Source organism: Nematostella vectensis, chromosome 1 (genome assembly GCF_932526225.1).
Source record: "Nematostella vectensis chromosome 1, jaNemVect1.1, whole genome shotgun sequence".
NCBI classification, from domain to species: domain Eukaryota; kingdom Metazoa; phylum Cnidaria; class Anthozoa; order Actiniaria; family Edwardsiidae; genus Nematostella; species Nematostella vectensis.
Genome location: NC_064034.1, coordinates 3,898,563 through 3,916,311, shown reverse-complemented (window position 1 = coordinate 3,916,311; position 17,749 = coordinate 3,898,563). Strand labels below are relative to the sequence as shown.

Genomic DNA, 17,749 nt, shown 5'->3' with positions numbered 1-17,749 from the left:
AAATCTGTTTCTCTGTCCCATATACTCCCAGGTAGTGTTCCACCAATCTGTCCATCTGTTTGGACGTGTCCGTGATCAGCTCCAAGTTTTGGATCAGTTGGGCTGTTTTGGTGTTGACAGGTCCAGAAGCTTTATTCATACCACTAAACATTCCTCGGATGTTGCCTGTATCAGCACATGACTATTTGTTGGCACATTCACGGACAGAGCGTTGAGCTGTACCATTGGCTATAAGCAGTCTTTCCAAACTTTGCCTTATTTGATGTTGCTTATAGTTTAGCAGGGTGGTTCGTTCTCCTGTGACTTTGGACATTACTGGCCAGGAATCTTGAACCAGCCCTGCGGCGCGTTTTTTTTTTTTTCTTTTCCCCACCGGAGACGCGCCGCTGGGAGTTGAGCTACTCATTTACCAGTCGGCGGCGGTTACATAGCGCGTCGTTTTAAAGGTCGTAAGCGGTTTTTGTATTTTTTCTCCCCAAACTTCATTTCATCATATAAACCCAGTCATGCAACTTATAGGAAGACTCAACCGAAGCACCAAGAAAAATATTTTATTTTTTGCTTCGCGATCTATACAGAGTTGAGGCTTGTGGTCCACAGCAATGGAATATTCAAATTCAACTAATTAACTTGAATCTTCTCTTGCACAGCATCTGCAATTGTTTTAAGCCAGGTGATGCGAGCTACACTGTGGGTCTTCTATCATCTTCCTACAGTATTGCTTCAAGTTCTCCTGGAAACTGGTGACATAAACCTCACCCCTGCTTCCCAATCCTCTTCCTCCTCCTTCATATGCCTCCACCATCCTTGTATACAATCATCAGGCCTCAGCAGAAGCGCCTTCGTGTAGCTTCAGATTACTAGACCAAGCCAGAAGTTCTTCTACTTCGTGATCTGACGGCTCGATGTCGCGCACGGCATCAGATGCTGACATGGATGCTGATATAGAGGGTGTGGAGGGTGCGACGGCCGACTGATCAACCAAACGATCTGTAATACAGGAAAAACGGTGATATGATGGGGATATCATTCTTGCAATCATCAATAGGTAAAATGAAGTGGGGGGGGATTTTAATTGATAAAAACATGGAGAACTGATGGTCAAAAAAAAAGTGTGGCAATTCTTGAGACACAAACTGTAGTTTGTAGGTTTGCTCAAAAATCTTATTCTTGTTCATCAAGTATCCACTACGTATTATTGCAAGCACACCACAGACAGCAGAGAGAAGACAGACGAATTTTGACACAAGAAGATCACCATACCAGACATTAATCTCGCCCTAAACTTGGAAAACGGATGCTGTAGAGAGGCAAGTGCCCAAGCAATGCTCTAGCCAAAGAAAAACGTGAAAGAAAAACAGCTCATCAATATTTGAGACAATTTATCTAATACCCCCTAGCATCATATTAATATAAGAATTTGTTGTAATACTCCCATATTCTTACCTGGGTTCTTAGGAAGATACACTTGCTTCAATAACTGTATTCTCTGGGCTTTAAGATCATCCAAGTCTTCTCCTTTAGGGCCCTGGAACTTGCCATACATGAGCGCATTGTGCTCTGTGATCTGTTTCCTTATCTCCTCCTGCAGCTCATGTTGCTGCAAGCCAAAGTGTGCTGCTTGGAGCTTGGAGTCTGTTCTTAGAATATCACTCAGTGGGTTCTTGGATTTTGGGGCAGGCTTAGTTGTAGCCATGCCACTCCACATGGAGAAGTAGTCCTCAAATGATACTTTTGCCACTTTTTGTGAACGTTTTCTACCTTCTTCAAGGCTTTGAGGTTGTTTTTGTGCTCTTGTGAGGTCTCCATTATCAGTAAAATGTGGTTGTAACCCAGCTGTAAAAGAAAATATAATAAGTAGAGTAATTAGTCATAAGAAAGGCAGGAAATCAAGCTTCAGTTTGTCTATAAACATCTTTATTACTCAAAATATTTCAAAAAGTTAAAAAACATAGCCTTGACCAATGTACACAGTAATTTACAGTTACAAGTAACACAACTTCCACTTGAGTGTTGAACCAAAATGCTCATTCTACTTGAGAGCAACTTGATATTATCATGAAACCCTCTGTTAATCTTCTGATTGATAGAGTAAAAGTGTGCAAGGTCTGTTTGTGTACTTGTTGGTTATGTGACAATAAGAGATCTGTTTTCTTTGTGAGAACTACTATTCTGAGGAGACAAACCACCACAGTAAAACAAAGAATTGTGCAACAGGGCTTAATACTGTATGTACCGTCTACTCTTTTACTAGCCAAGACGCTATCTAGCACCAGCTGTCTGTAGGCACCAGGGGATGATCTATACATTTGAGCCGCATCAGCATTCACAGCATCCTTGAGAACAGGATTTGAGAGCATCATCTGAATACTGAGTAAGATGTAGTTGAGGGAGTAATACTCTTTCCACTGATCATAGTCGTCCAGGAAATCCAGGCAAGGGATCCCAGTCACTGGGTCAACTGCAAACAGCAATGTTAAAGTCTTATCTATATACTGTTTCTTATCATCTGGAAACTAAGGAACTTTCACCCTAATGCTGGGGATTTGTTAGCTAAGATTCCCATGCTTACTAAGTATATACTGTATTTTCCTAGTATTTAATGTATAATCCACACATTTTTAACACAAAAATGACAAACAAAATCTGGGTGCATATTATACATGAAATTTCTTGTTTGAGAGGTTAATCATTTGCAAAATAATAACACAATATAAATATAATTCATGATTTTATTTGGAATGACTTCCCACTGACCAACAAGAAAAGTGCCTTACTATTAATTTCAAGTAATGTGTCATCGATTGACTGAAAAGTATGATCAACTGAAAAATTATGATCGTCATGCTGGCAAACCAAACTGTACACAACATCGGAAAGCAGATAGTAAAGATCTTGATTACTATCCAGTATTGAGAGAAACTGATAGAATATTTACCATTTGGGTGGAAGGGTATTGTATGGAAGTACACTTTTGGTGGTATGTCATTAAAGCCCTCGTCAAACTGAAGGTACAGCTTGAATATTCCTCCTACATGGTACAAACAAAGTACATGAGATGAGAGAATGTTGAGGTTTGACAGTATCTATATTGTACATATTAGCAATAAAAAACACATCCCCAAAGTGTCTGTAAAAACCTAGGCAGACACAGGATATCTGTTTTATGGCTTTTATACTCTAAAATAACTAAGAAATAACAATCACATTAAAGAGATGCATACAAATCATTATTAAAATCTAATTCTCCTTAAATAATGAGACTCGTGACCTAAGCATGGAGTTTGTCATGTTTGAAAAACAGCGGCGAAAAGAAGCTGATATCAGAAATATTTTGGAAAACCAAAAAGACCAGATTAGATGCCAGCAGTTGTGCACTTCATCCTCAAAAGAAATGACAAGGAGTAAGTGCTCAAAGCTCTAGGCTTCAAATAAAACGCAAGGGAACTGAAGCAGCTTTACATTGACAACTTTCATTTTTGATGGACATTGGTTGAATCGCTATGAAAACTTTGTAGTGCTTTGTCTTATTCTCCTCCGGCGTTTCAGGTAAAATTTTCTGGATCCCTCTTTCAATTCTCCATTATATAAATAATGCAGGTTCATTGTAAAGCAATTCTTGAGATCTAAAAAGTGTTAAGTTATGATTTAGTGGCAACTTGCATGGGTGTGTTGTTTTGAGATTCTATTTAGAGCAATGATTATTAAAAAATATATTTAGAATCATTTTTCTACCTTCCAAAAGGGGATCATCCATTTTTTTTATTGAGTATTTCGTGTGTTTTTATTTCCGTATCATAACACCATCAATCTTAACTTCTCAGCCACAGCAAAACACACATTTGGATCTTTTGTCTTCTATTCTCCGTTCAAAATGTCCAAACAAAAATCAGGCTAATAGTCGCTAGCAAACATTGCCTGTTTAAGAAAAAAAAAATTTGTACAAAATAAAAGTGGGCCCAGTGAGTGTTGCGTTACATTACTTGTTGTCAAAAGTCAAAAGCATGTCTGTACTGTTTTTTACAGAAAAAAAACGCCCATTTGAAGCTTTTGAATAATCAGCGTGCGAGATACACTGGTGTTATTTCATAAGCAATAAACACAGCAAATCTGCCAAACAAAAGTTATGGCATTCTAGAAGCTTTGACCTACCTTCCCATAACGTGTCTTTTGGTCCTTTAATGGTAGCCTCCCATATAAACAAGTCATCATCATTTAATGGTTTGGTATCAATTCCCTGGAAAACAGACAACAAGAAATGTAGGTTAGTTTACACACAAGCAATAAGGGAAAGTTCATTTATTATCCCGAGGGGTGGGCGTGAGGATTTTGATAAAAGTAAGGGATAAAATTAGTTGACCCCCCCTTAAGGAGAGACAAAATTTTCCATGCCCCCCCCCTATGCTTCCCCCACATAGTGCCCCCCCTCCCGAAAAGGAGCAAAGGTTTGAATAGCAATGACAAAGGAAAGCGATCAAGAGATTAGCTGCAAGATGGACAGAAAATGGAAGGGGAAGGAATTGGCTGAATTCAGAAAAAGTAAAGGCACTCAATTTCTCAAAGGTGCAACTAACTCCAGAATGCAACCTGATAATGGTTGATGTCATAGATGACGTAAAAGAAGCAAAAAGGCTTTCCGAACTTCTCTTTGCAAGAAAAGTGCAGCGCAAGAAAAGAGAAAGGAAAGAGAGTGAGGAAGACAGCGAATCGGACATGAGCATTGATTTTGATGACGGAGAATGAGCGCTTATAGCATCAAAACGTTTTGTTTATATTTTAAATATGGAACATAAGTACTTTATAATATTATATAAGGGAAACCATTAAAACAAATTATATAGGGTGTATACAGGTGCATTGCATAGGTAAAACATGGTTTAATACGTATCCTGGACTCCTGGATTGTGCATGCCAAAAAACTGCCCCCAAACGGAGACAAGTTAAACCAAGAAGTCTGATTTGACACTTCGTCAAATTAATAGTAGAGACAACCCCAAAGGGAATCAGTGACCCCCCTTTTAAAATCCAAACACTTTCGGCGGCCCCCCTTATACAGTAATTTCGGTAATTATTTCGGTAATTTCTCGAAGCCCCTCCACAGTATCCTCACGCCCCCCCCCCCCCAACCCCCCTGGGATAATAAATGAACTTACCCTAACAATGGCAAAAGAAAAATTGACAATATACATTACCTACCCAAACTTTGTGTTTCTGTAGTTTAAAGAGCTCTTTTTCGAGCAGTAATCTCGCCCGAGATTGCATTTTCACCTTAGACTAGAAATCAATAACAGAGTCAATAATAAGAATGTGGACTTTAAGTAATAACAGCACTCTAAAGGTCGTCATTCACATAACAAAAAATAACTGGAATTTGCAGCAGTATAGAGAATAAACCTTACCTACAAGGCTAGTACATTAATCTAAGATTCATTTTAAGTCTGTTTAATTTGCCATCCATCCAATACCAACAAAGTTTCTCTTCGAAAACTTCTTCCACGATGGATAGGAGGCTGCCATCTTGGTTATGAGCCTTGGTTGCTAGGCGAAGGCGAGTTGTGGTACTTAGGCCTGCGCGGTTTGGTAGGTACAGGAGACCCATAGCTCTTCTTTTTCTAGCTTTTAGTTCGAGTTTTACTATCATGTTTATTTTGTTTCATGATCAATGATAATACCCTTTTAAAGAAAGTATTTTAACTAAAGAAAATATATTTTCCCTACATCAAGAAAATCGAAAAAAAATATGAGCGAAATGGAGAAAAGAGTCACGAAGTCGTCTTCGTCTCACAAGAGCGCTTTTGGAAATTATATAGAGTTCCATGACTAATAAAACAAACCTTTAAAAATAAGCTGAAACTTCTAAAGTAGCAGAAACAAACCATAACAGTGGGAGATGTTTTAGTAACTAAGATGTCATCCGTTTATGCTGATACGCCACGAAACGCCCTTAATTTTTTTACAAACGATCACGGCATCTTGCTCGTTTTTGTGAGTGTGTATAAAATTAAAAAAGTCAAGTTGTGTCTGTGCACATAATTCCCTTTCCTAAGCGCATTTGACTCAATCACTAGAGCTTTCGATTATCATGCTTGTTTCGGCTTATTTACTCAAAACGCCTAGCCCAACCAATCCGCTCCCTCTTTCTATTTACACTTTTTTAATTTCTTTATTAGAAATTCACTAAACGTTTCTACGTAGAAACGGAACAAAACAAGACAGCATTATAAACTCAACTCGAGGACTAGGTGCCATAAAGACCAGCCGTAAACCTTCACGTTAAAAGTTCACGTTAAAATTCCTTTTATGCCGGTAAAATTCGCCAAGGACGACATGTCTGATTCGGAAGAAGAGTCGATTGGAGAAGATGAGCTGTACCTCGGAGAGTACGAGGGAGATAGAAACGAGGACGAGGAAAGGCACGGAAAAGGCAAAGCAACGCTTCCCAATGGTGACGTCTATGAAGGGGAGTATTCCCACGGCAAGCGTCATGGACAGGGCACTTACAAGTAAGCCAGCAGAGTAGACTTAACACAAACGCCATGGCCACCAGTGGAACCAGTCAGTATTCATTTGGTATAATTACTTATCAAAATGTTAATAAACGTGTACACTCAGTTTATATTCAGTAATTGAAAGTTCTGGGTGTTTCAGTCGCATAATAGATCAAACTTTATTACCCACAGTAGCTCGCTTTAAAATAAAGATAGTGTTTTTGCTTTATATACAATCTTTTGGAATGTTGTAAAATAACAGCATTTTGTTGTTGAAGAAACAAGATAGGACTAATTAAAACTTTTTTTCTAGATTCAAAACTGGCGGAAAATACACTGGTAGCTACGCCAACGGTAAAAAACATGGCGAAGGAACATTCTGGTACCCCGATGGGTCGAGATACGAGGGGTTTTGGATCAACGACGAAAAACACGGATTCGGTACCTACTACTACCCCAACGGGGACGCTTATGAGGGAGAGTGGTCACAGAACCAGAGAAATGGCCAGGGTATGTATACGTACGCGGAGACTGGGTCCAAGTACAAAGGATCATGGGTAGCGGGGAAGATGGATGGAGCCGGTGAGTTGATTCACTCAAACCACAAGTTCTCCGGATTCATGCAGCAGAATTTACCGAAAGGAAAAGGGAAATACTCGTTTGACTTCGGCTGTGAGCAGAGAGGAAAATACGAGATTGTAGAAGTGGTCATCGAGAAGGATTACGAGGCGGAGGAGGAGGACGACGAAGTTGTGCTTCAGCCAAGATGGCGGTGCGAGGAGATTGTGGGACTAGAGTGAGATTTGAGAGGGGGGGGATGGGGGTAAAGACGAGGGCGTGAATGTGAATGTGGGCTCGCAAGGAAAGGTTGGTCCGCTTTCCCCAACAGCCTTAGAAGAAGCGAAATTAACTAACAAAGGCAGATACGATACGATCTAGATTTGAGGCTTTTTTGTAATATAATTTCTAAATGTGATTACTTACTTTAAAATAAAAAAAAATCTCGAAAAGCCGTGTCGTTTGGTTCCTTTATTAACCAGTGATGGGGCAATGCTAAACAATGATTGCAACAATACAAAATGAAGTGTTTTTCCTCACTCGTGAACGTAAAGCCTAGGTCCGCTACAAGCAAATGCCACAGTTATATAATTTTGGCAAAGGTTGAAAGTGTTTTGTTATCAAACTTGGCCCTTAATCCCCAGGTCTCGAGAATCTTCGTTCTTGTCGCTCCTAGGATGACGAGTGAAGAGATACGGCAGCAATCACTGCTTCAGGTATCTGAGTGGTTCATTAGCGCTCTCAGATGAAAGAGTATTTATCGCGACTATGTTTGTCATCCCAGCAACTAGGATCCCCGTCAACAGCGGGTACATAAACCACCAACTATCGGATAAAGGCACAAAACCTGTCAGTAAGATTAGGACATGAGAATTGCTTTGATGAAACATTGACTTTTTCAACAAACCGAAATCTTTTTTCGTGCATTGGGGAAGGTTGACAACGTTAGCGCTGAAGCGTTTGCAGCTGAGGCCTGTCCCAGCCAATAGAGGGGTCAGGTGAACTTCCCCCAAGAAGTTTAAAAAGGAACAAGGACCTCGGATCGTTTAATAAGCGTATGTCAGGGGTTTATGATATTTTCCAGGAGGGGTGTCGCCCTACAAAATCTCGCACAAACAGTCTATCTAGGAAGAGACTAGCGCGCCTTAGCCGTTAATGTTAGACATCATACATTTTTGACATTGTTTAGGGTGCGCAATTAAAAACCGCAGCACTAAGCTTGCTTAAACGAGAGAGTTTATCCTAACAGCGGTAGTCGACAACAGGGTATAACATCATCTATAAAGTGATTATATGCATGCCTCACGCAAACAATTCGACACCTTTAAACACCCCAAGAATGAACTTCTTATGAGCCTCAACCCTAAAGGTCAATTATACCAACATATAAGCTATCACAGCAAACTGTTAAGCTGTCACAGCATAAACATCGAGTATTAACTCCGGCAAATCAAGTGTCTGACGCGGGGCTGGCTAGACTTGTCACCAACCCCGACAGCCCAAAGGAGCTCTATTTTTTACGTAGTTTAGGCGGTAGACAGACTCAAAGAATAACTCGAATACCGCACATTACCCATCAGACTCAACTCACATCCAGCGCGAAAACATCTGTCGTATGTGCGATCCATAAAAGAGCTAACCTTGGAAGTGCTTCGGGCAGTGACCATAATTTCAAACCTTTGAACATCAAACAGGTACTACACTTGTGTTATTAAGTTATTTCACAATTGCGAGCGGTAAGTCACGACTCTAAAGTTCAAACTAATTTGTAACCCTTACACCAGTGTGTAAATTTGGTAAATCATGGAGACCCCTTAGAGAAAAGGATGACCTGTCTTCAGAAGGGACGGATTCATAAGGAAAACATATCGGAAGTTGGTCCCTTGACACTCCGCCAGCTTGCTGTAGGCTGCATCATCGTCTTCTTGGTTTCCAACGCAGCAGGTGAGTCATTGCGCATTATGACAGTTTAACGTCTTGCATGGCTTAAACGCTGTTATTTGCAATCAAAAATAGAGTTGAATCACTTTCCCTGACATTAAAAGCTTCAGGAATATAGAATCCTTCTTGCTAAAAAGATTACAGTTATTACAGAGTAGGAATTTCCATAGATAAATGGCGATATATCGCGTTGATAATTCAAGAAATAAGAAGCATATTTTAGACTAACACTTCCAGACAGCTAAATACATAATGGCTTGATTCATTGATTGAATCGTAGACAGCGCATTTGCTAATCCATTTGTCACAAGCACATAATCAATTCGTCTGAGGTCTCACTGCACGTCAAAATCCTTATTTTTTTTTCATTTACTTGCAAAACCGTGACGGCTTCTATGAAAGCAGAGCTTCAATGAAAGAAGTCCATCTCCGTTGACTCAGCACACCGTTTGCTAAAATGGCGTTTGGCAAATGGAGCTTTTAAGGTTTTAATTGAGGGCTCGAAAAGGTGCCAATTTCATTTTTTCCGCTGAACTTCTGATCCTGCAACGTGCATGTTATCATAGGAACGGTCTTTCAAGTTAAAGCATGTATAAAACTTAATAATCGCGACAATAATTGAAACAGAAATATTGTCAGGCTACATAGGATAAACGAAATAAACTGTAAAAGAACAAATTATATTTGCAGAACATCGTTTGCCAACGACAATATATGATATAAGAATAAACAACTAACGACCTTTAATCTTGAGAAGTCCCAGAGCTACCTCAACGACTGTTAGTTACCTTATCTTTAATACTTGAAGTGAGGGAATGATATAAGAAATTGTTAACGGATGTGCATATCGGGATGATTAAAGTACTAGAGGATTATATGATCCCTCCGATAGGCCACCCAGCCTTTAGGCAAGTCTTTGAGTCACTCGTATGGAACAAATTAAACGCAACTAGGCCTCACGTTTGCGCCGTGTAAACAAGCAACCGAAACCAAATCTGCGCGTTCTTGGGTTAGATCCGGTGAGAGATTTCAACACGCTATCTTCACGTGGATAAGGTCTTTAACATTCCAATTCTAATAAAGAGATTTTAATATCTTTGGTAATTGGATATTACTTATGATATGAGCGAAGCACAATAAAGCGCGCTTTTAATACTTGGAGTGTATGTACTTATCCCACCCCAAGGAATGATGGACAGTGGCTGTATATGATGAACAGTGGCTAGGTTATATTTATGAAGTTGCTATGAAATCACCATGGTAATACTGGCTTATAGGAGCAACCAATATTAGCCAACCTATTAGTTAGGTAACATTAGCTAAAGTCATTTCAACATTAGTTAGAATTTATAGCCAACTCGCCACCAACACAAACTCTCTAAGGCTAAAATTTTTCGAATAGTTATATTTGTTGGTCTTAATACAGGCAAATAAATGTAAATTGTTGCCTCCGTTTAGTAGCCGGTGGCGGCCTTTGACCTGATTTCCTTAGTTTTTGGCTTGTACATGGAGTAGCGGAGTGTGTCGACAATATGGCGACATTGGTAATCTCAAGATGACCGATGTGTAACATCTTACTAAGATGCATATACACAGGGGGTGCGCAGGGTGCGCGCGCACTGACCGGCCAAACAGTGGGTCATTAGGCGTTTTTTTTTTTGTTCTAGAACCACATACATATGTAACATACATGGGCTATCTAAGCAGATCCAGGAGATCTTTACTTAGGAGGCTATGTGCAACTAATTTGTTTGGTTGAGGGGGGTTCATACGCACGCCAAGAAACAAAATGATTTCAGTGTCAAACAATTTGAAGTTGTCTGATCTCACAATCGCAGTTTATCACTCAGTGGTGGTCATTATGATTAGCTTTGGTAAGAATGGTTAAGAACTCTGTCGATATATCGCTAGTCTGAGAAAAGTGTGGCTTGATAGAAATCAAGGCACTGAAGGTCACTGAATGATATTCATTATCAGCTACTGATTATATCCTTAATGTGCACGCCCATCTTTCTATAATTCTCCGTACTGCCATAACTTAGCCCAAAGAAAGATGGTTTGCATTCCGTGCATTAGTCAAACATATGGTTTATCGACTTTATCGTAGGTTGTTCATTATGTTTACTTTTATTTTTTTGTCACCACCAGCATCTCAAGCTATTCCGCAATACAGTTTCCCACCCGTTTCAGCATTGGACACAGCGATCAGTTTTTGCTGCGGGTTCCCTATGTTCATAGCTCCTTTTTAGCATGCAAAAGGCGTGTGTATCACCTCATGTGAGGCCGGTCGGTACTTTAAAGGTTAAAACAGAATATTACCTCATTGTTTTACCGGTTATAACAAGTACACAACAACTGTAATCGCTTTTTTTGCAGCTGAGACCGTGTGTTACGATGTATACGGTTGCTTCAGCAATGACCACCCCTTTAACCGCAAATATGTTCCTCTACCCGAGTCTCCCGCGTCCATACACACGCAGTTCATGCTTTACACGCGCGAGTCCCCAGTACAGTACCAGCAGCTATACGAAGACATGGATATTACGCGAGACACGCACTTCAACGCGTCCCGACGCACCGTTATCATCATTCACGGATTTGCGGGATTCACGAGTGAGTACTCGCGTCTAAGTGTGTAGAACTCTTGCGTGTATCAACGTAAGCCGTGAATTATTTAATGTATTTCTGGTTAACCATCATTAAGTATTTGCGCTGGTGGCGTGTTATTTGTGCGTAACGTTTCATTATACATGGTTTTGCTGGTTCATCGCGTGTCACACAAAATTCGCCATAACTTATTAAACACGAGGTTCCGCTATAAAAGGGAAAGCTCCTCCCACCCCCGGGCTCTAGAACAATCAGTTATCAGTCAACCGACAATGAGAGAACATGTCAGGACAATTGCTCTGAGCGCTAAATTCAAATTTCATATTCTAAACCAAAATAAATATCATCCCTAGAGTTGTCCATCTTAAAATGTTTCTATCTATCGTAAAATAATGCTACACTAAGCTCTGTGCGCTCTAAAATACGAGCATTTTTTTTCACAGCGCGAGAATAATTTATGCAGGTGCGCTAGATTATGGTAGCACAAAATTAGAAATTTTTCACCGAAAACGTGAGTGGACAGCAAATAACTAATTTAACAATCTCTTAAAATAACTGTCTTGTTACCTGTGCAAAAATAGTTTTATTCCAGCCGACTGAGGCTCAAAGATAAGCAATTTTACAGGAGGCCTATAATTTGTGACTGCTAGCGTTGCAGTGTTCTGATTATTATTGCAAATTCGAGCCCGGGGGTGGGAGGACCTTTCCCTTTTATAGCGGAACCACGTATGCTACGTGGTTCCGCTACATATTTAGGACTGTCCAGAATTAGGTATCAAAAGCTAAATACATTATTGACACATTGATAAAGTTATTTATGTTTTCGTACATTTTGGCGTGCGTTTCGTGTTTGTGCATGTAATAAAACTACGCCCAAAAGTTTTCGGCTGGTTCTCAATTAACGTCCACGATGTTCGTAGCGCTAACAAGCATCCGCCATGAGGTTAACTGGTGGGGCTTCCCAATGAAAAACGAACTACTATGGGAAGGTGACTTCAACGTGATAATCGTCGACTGGATGCGGGGGGCCTGGTTCCCATTCACGCGCGCCGTCGCCAATACGAGGCTGGTGGGTGCCCAAACCGCACGCCTACTGCAAATCCTTGAGGAAAGGTCTGGGCGGAAGCTAGCGTATGTTCACGTGATTGGGTTCAGTTTCGGGGCCCACGTGGCAGGGTACGTAGGCAGAAGGATGAAGAAGCGTGGCCGTATGATAGATCGCATTACAGGTAAATAAAACGCACTTTCGAAACGCAAGATAAGTTTGTACATGACAATAAAAGAAATAAGAAGGGTACACGGGGGCGCATTCTACAGAAGCAAAGGAAGGCGTTGTATAATAATCTTTATTTGCCTTTTGTTTTGTTACTCCCTTTCTTGAATGTTTAATGATGGTTCGTACTGAAACACCTGTGCAAACGCAATCACAACAACAAGTGCTGTGGTCTCTCACTACTCTGGACTAGGTGTTTGGCTCACAACTCGTTTTTGCTCGATAACACAGGGCTCAGAATATTAATGCTTCGCTTAGTGAAGATCTTTCTTTCAGCGCTGGACCCCGCCGCTATGTGGTTCCACAAACACCACGAGGACGTGAGACTGGACACGAGTGACGCACTGTTCGTTGACGTCATCCATACTAGCGCGGATTACGGTATCACCAGCACCATAGGCCACGCGGATTTCTATCCGAATGGCGGGAAAAAGCAGCCAGGATGTGACAACTTTTTCAGAGGTTAGCACCCTACACCCTACACCCTAGCACCCTACAACAACAGCAATTATAATATAGCCCAAGTGTTATCACAAGCATCACCAAGAACATAAACTAACACCATCGTCGTTGTTAACATCATCATTATTTTCATCCGTCGTCGTCATCATTATCATTATGATCATTATCGTCGTCGTCGTTTATCATAATTATAACATCAACAATATCATCCTGCCATCTAGTTGGATTTAGAAGTAAGGGCATTGTTATGTTTTCGTTTGCTGTTCTAATATCCTGGCCCTTTTAATGGGGAATCCCACTATGTTTTTAGCGCGTTGTATTTAGCTCATGTATAATTGCGTTCAAGGTTTCTCCAGCTATTTGTTCTGTGGCCACAAAAGAGCGCCAGCTTTGTTCACCACTTCCTTATACACAAAAACCCCTCTCTACTCGTACCCATGTCGCAGCGAAGACGACTTTAACAGCGGTAACTGTCTTAAGTGTGATGGGAAATGTCCCACGATGGGATTCAGGTTAGACACCAAGAATAACACCCTGTCAGGGAGCTTTTACTTCAGGACGACTGACACCGCGCCATATCGCCGTAAGTATCTTACGCTAGATACGGACTGTTTCTCGCGTTTTACATCAATACGTGTGAGTTAATGTGTGAGCACTGTCACTGAATATGTTACATAGGTACAGCGGTCTTTGCGGTAGTTTACGTAGATCCTTCATGCATGGTTCACTATAGTAATCGACACTATAGTGAACGAGCGAACGTATAGTGAATGACCTACTGTCGTTTTGCTTCCGTCAGTACATTGAAGCAGCCCCGTACCCAGGGGGGCCACAACGGCCGAAGGTCCACTTTCTATTCTCAATAGACGTGCTTTTTGTAGAAAAAACTATAAAGCATAAGCTAGATAACTCTGGTATGTAGTCAAATCCGACAATAAACGTCCCGTGGAGATACTGCAAAGGCATAAAACATCCCTTTTTGTTTTTTCGGGGATGGTCAGATTTTTATCAGAGAACTCACTCTCCCCCGCACCCCGGAGAAAAATTAGGTCCACTTTTTCGGATTTCCCCCCTCAAGAAAAATCCTGGGTACGGGCCTGTTAAAGTGCGATAATAGATAATGAGATGCCTCACGGTGCTCAGCTTATTCATAGGAGTACTCAAAGGTCAACCTCAAAGCAGATTCTAATTTATTTTGTGTTATTATTATTTATAGAGTACCATTATCAGATTTCATTGCGCATGATTAACTCGTGGTACGCCGGTCTGTATGGCCCGGTGTTCATTCAGCTCAAGGGAACAAGAGGAATATCTGATGTAACCAAGGAGATGAAGTAAGCTCATATATCATGTGGACATGCAATATTGGAAGGGAAAGGGTTGGGGCTACATGGGTGTGAAGTGTTCCCCTTAGAGGGAAGGGGTAAGAAGGAACTATAATGTTGGAGTGTAACAGTTGGAGGGGGTGGGTAGATGATGCGAAATTACTTTGGTATAGTTTTTTATTTTATTTTAAGGTATCTCCCAGGATGCACCGAGAAGACATACCTGCTGACCACGCCACGTGATCTTGGCAAACTCACTAAGCTGACCGTGTGGCATCATGGGGTATTTCAGTCGTGGGGACTGGACAGAGTTGTCGTCAAGGCGGCTTGGAGTAATGAAAGGTGAATATATCACTACGCAAGCCTAGTCAGTAGAGGAGACTGCTAATGACATAATAAACTGAATAGGCGTTTTGATGTTAAACCATTCAGTCACGACCCTGCACAAACCAAGGATACAGCAGAAAAAAAATACGGACAAAATTTATAAATACCGTTTTGGGTATGAAAAGCTTATTGATTCTTTTTAAACTTTGCTATTTTTATTCCATCGCCATCACATTGCGCTCTACAGCCCTTATTCTCAGGAGGAAGCGTAACCGAATCATAGGATGGAGCTCTATTGAACAATCTCAAACGAATCAATATTGCTGAGTTAAAGAAATCTTGCTCAAACATATGTTATTTAGCTTCTGGTAATTTAGAAAAGATGTAGAAAGAAAACCAACGGGCGTCAACAATTGATTATGATGAGGACTTTTAAAAGAAAATGTCGACTCAATGCTTGTAACCTGAAGAAACCAGGTATTGGCTTAAAGTAAATATTGTTTTGAACATCGCATTTTTCCAAAATGTTGGCTGTGACCATTACTTTTCATTTGACAATTACTTTCACAATTACTTTTTTCAAATAATTTTCATTCATGTAAAAAGAAGAAAAAAAAAGAGAAAAAAACAATACTACGGTAAACGTGGACAACTTTCGCACATTGCCTTTTAATGTTTAATTTATAGCGCTCTTGTTATTTTCTGGATAAATAGGGCTATAGTTTTCCCTGGTGTATTATCTTCGAAATTGCAAGTCTACCCCAAATAATCCCACGCTTATATTAAAAGTTTATCACTTAATCCTGTGATTTTATTATCTTTCAAGGTACGCTGCATTTGTGAATGAATGGCTTCGTTACGGAAAAAGAGTCCACAAAAAGCTCCGCCCATGGAGCGCGTACCAAGCTAGGAGGACAAGGCTTAAACTGCGACTCCGGCGAATGGTGTTATAATTGAGTGTGCGCACAGGGATTCGTGAGATTAAGTTTTCTCCAGAAAGAATAACCAAAACACAAAGTTGAAGAGTTAACATGGAAGCAACTGCAATATTATTTAGCTACCAAGTCAAACTTTTTCAAACTTCAAATCAAAGAACTTTTATAATGTATATTATCTGTATTCGTCATTTACTACCAAGTCTGGCAAACCGAACACGTAAGCAGGAATGGGCGAAGCGGTGAGGAAGCAATTATTCTATACTGTATATTTCTCGAGGTGCCATCCCTCCTCTAGTCTCCTGATAGCCTGGGTGCTTTATGGACGTCTAGATCTGATTATTGGACCTCATTATAGCGGGATACTAGGCAAATCATAACGAGTAAGCTAATGTATCATTCAAGTCAAATGAAGGACTGTAAGAGTCAGAGAAACTTTGCATGAGAAGGGATAAAGCGACAACGAGGGAAGGGGCGATGGTAGACTATACAATTTCCCAGACCTCCCAGGCCAGGCGGGAAGCCAGTATTTTCCACGGATGGGGGGGAGGAGGGGGGGGAGGGGGATGGGGTAGGAGGGAACGCACAAGTCATATACATCGCATATCATACGGAAAAAAAAAATATTTGACGACCCTTTAATAAGAAAAGGCCCCCCTCTTTTTTGATCGAACGGAGGATATGACCTAGAGATTAACTCTCCTACGAGCGAGAGTAAACCAAACCTCACTGAAACCTCTTTTATTTATAACCTTACTACCATTGTATTTATAAAATCCTAGAACAAGCCAATGGTTGTGTACATGCTGTTAAAAAATATCAAGTTAACAGAAACTCCTTTGTCGATTTTATTTAGCGTAACTGGGGTACTGTTCAAGAGTCTTGTATTCCTGAGTTGCAATATTGGCGAGGAAGAGGATGTGAACGTTGCACAGTAGACATGCGAAGGAAGAATTATCCAGTAGCCTAGCCAAACGTCTTGTCTTGGTGAATTTTTCTGCTATTTCATTCTTCACCTATCATTAGCTACTTTTAAGCTACTATTTAAAAATACAAAAATCAGGAAAAAAAGACCGCTGTTCTTTCAAATTTTAAATACTACTTATTAGCCGAGGGCGAGATTAATAATTTATTTATTATATGGCTTTTTAAAATAATATTTGGAAAACTTATGCTGCTGAAGTGGAAGAAGGAACCCTTTCTGGATTGTGTAGTTCAAGAAAATATCCATACCATATCCATATTGAGGGGGTCGAGGTATGACCCCCACCCCTCTGGAATTTCCAAACCCCTGGAAAAAATAAATACAGTAACTGTTAAGGAAAAAGGGCATTTTACAAGCCATGAGTGCTCAACTCAAAAGCTCGAAATAACGAGTCGATTTTTGAAATGAACCATCGAAAATTGCTTTTTATGCCGACCTTTACATGAAAACATCATTTCTTTTATGTTTCATTTAGATTATTTGTTTTTCACGGAAAATCTTATTCTCGATTTTTCAAACTCCCTGTGACAATTTCCCGCCATAATAATTGCAACGCGCGCGACAATTTCAAGTTTGCTGAAATTTTATTTGCGATTTTTAAAGGTAGCAAATCGTCTCTTTTATACGGGGAATAAAGGCAAATCACTCGAGGAATTTACCTGCCAATGTATCTTCATTCAAGAGAAGTATTTTAGTGAATATATCTTACTGTCTGTGGAGAATTCTAGTGATGAAGTAAAACATCTCTCTACGATCCATTCGAGTGGACAATCTATTGTGACTAAATAAATATTTCACAAAATTGTTGGTAAAAATTCAGAGGATGTCTTAATTAGGATTTTGCATTG

General features: G+C 40.2%; 3 protein-coding genes across 3 annotated transcripts; 2 read left to right on the top strand and 1 right to left on the bottom strand.

Moving 5' to 3' along the window:
• Positions 1–536: 536 nt before the first annotated feature.
• Positions 537–5,554, bottom strand: LOC5517164 (ubiquitin-conjugating enzyme E2 U). The gene is made up of 7 exons (XM_032387152.2): positions 5,400–5,554; positions 5,197–5,274; positions 4,153–4,237; positions 2,939–3,031; positions 2,237–2,461; positions 1,447–1,836; positions 537–990 (listed from the first exon to the last, which is right to left on the bottom strand). Exons 2-7 carry the CDS (start codon positions 5,260–5,262, stop codon positions 821–823), a joined length of 1,029 nt encoding a protein of 342 aa, XP_032243043.2. The 5' UTR covers positions 5,263–5,274; positions 5,400–5,554; the 3' UTR covers positions 537–820.
• Positions 5,555–6,178: 624 nt separating this feature from the next.
• Positions 6,179–7,498, top strand: LOC5517101 (radial spoke head 1 homolog). Its single transcript, XM_001637142.3, has 2 exons — positions 6,179–6,503; positions 6,802–7,498. The coding sequence occupies exons 1-2, from the start codon at positions 6,301–6,303 to the stop codon at positions 7,286–7,288; spliced, it is 690 nt and encodes a 229-aa protein (XP_001637192.3). The 5' UTR covers positions 6,179–6,300; the 3' UTR covers positions 7,289–7,498.
• Positions 7,499–8,240: 742 nt separating this feature from the next.
• On the top strand, positions 8,241–17,657 carry LOC5517163 (pancreatic triacylglycerol lipase). Its single transcript, XM_048725929.1, has 8 exons — positions 8,241–8,990; positions 11,364–11,600; positions 12,515–12,823; positions 13,144–13,329; positions 13,676–13,912; positions 14,546–14,663; positions 14,847–14,996; positions 15,808–17,657. The coding sequence occupies exons 1-8, from the start codon at positions 8,873–8,875 to the stop codon at positions 15,932–15,934; spliced, it is 1,482 nt and encodes a 493-aa protein (XP_048581886.1). The 5' UTR covers positions 8,241–8,872; the 3' UTR covers positions 15,935–17,657.
• Positions 17,658–17,749: the final 92 nt, after the last annotated feature.

Coding starts and splice junctions, on each gene's coding strand:
- LOC5517101 (XM_001637142.3), top strand. CDS start 6,301: ATGCCGGTAAAATTCGCCAAGGACGACATGTCTGATTCGGAAGAAGAG. Junction 6,504..6,801: donor CATGGACAGGGCACTTACAA/GTAAGCCAGCAG, acceptor CTTTTTTTCTAG/ATTCAAAACTGGCGGAAAAT.
- LOC5517164 (XM_032387152.2), bottom strand. CDS start 5,262: ATGCAATCTCGGGCGAGATTACTGCTCGAAAAAGAGCTCTTTAAACTA. Junction 4,238..5,196: donor TACAGAAACACAAAGTTTGG/GTAGGTAATGTA, acceptor TCTGTTTTCCAG/GGAATTGATACCAAACCATT. Junction 2,462..2,938: donor AATACCCTTCCACCCAAATG/GTAAATATTCTA, acceptor TGCTGTTTGCAG/TTGACCCAGTGACTGGGATC.
- LOC5517163 (XM_048725929.1), top strand. CDS start 8,873: ATGACCTGTCTTCAGAAGGGACGGATTCATAAGGAAAACATATCGGAA. Junction 8,991..11,363: donor CTTGGTTTCCAACGCAGCAG/GTGAGTCATTGC, acceptor CTTTTTTTGCAG/CTGAGACCGTGTGTTACGAT. Junction 14,997..15,807: donor GCGGCTTGGAGTAATGAAAG/GTGAATATATCA, acceptor TTATCTTTCAAG/GTACGCTGCATTTGTGAATG.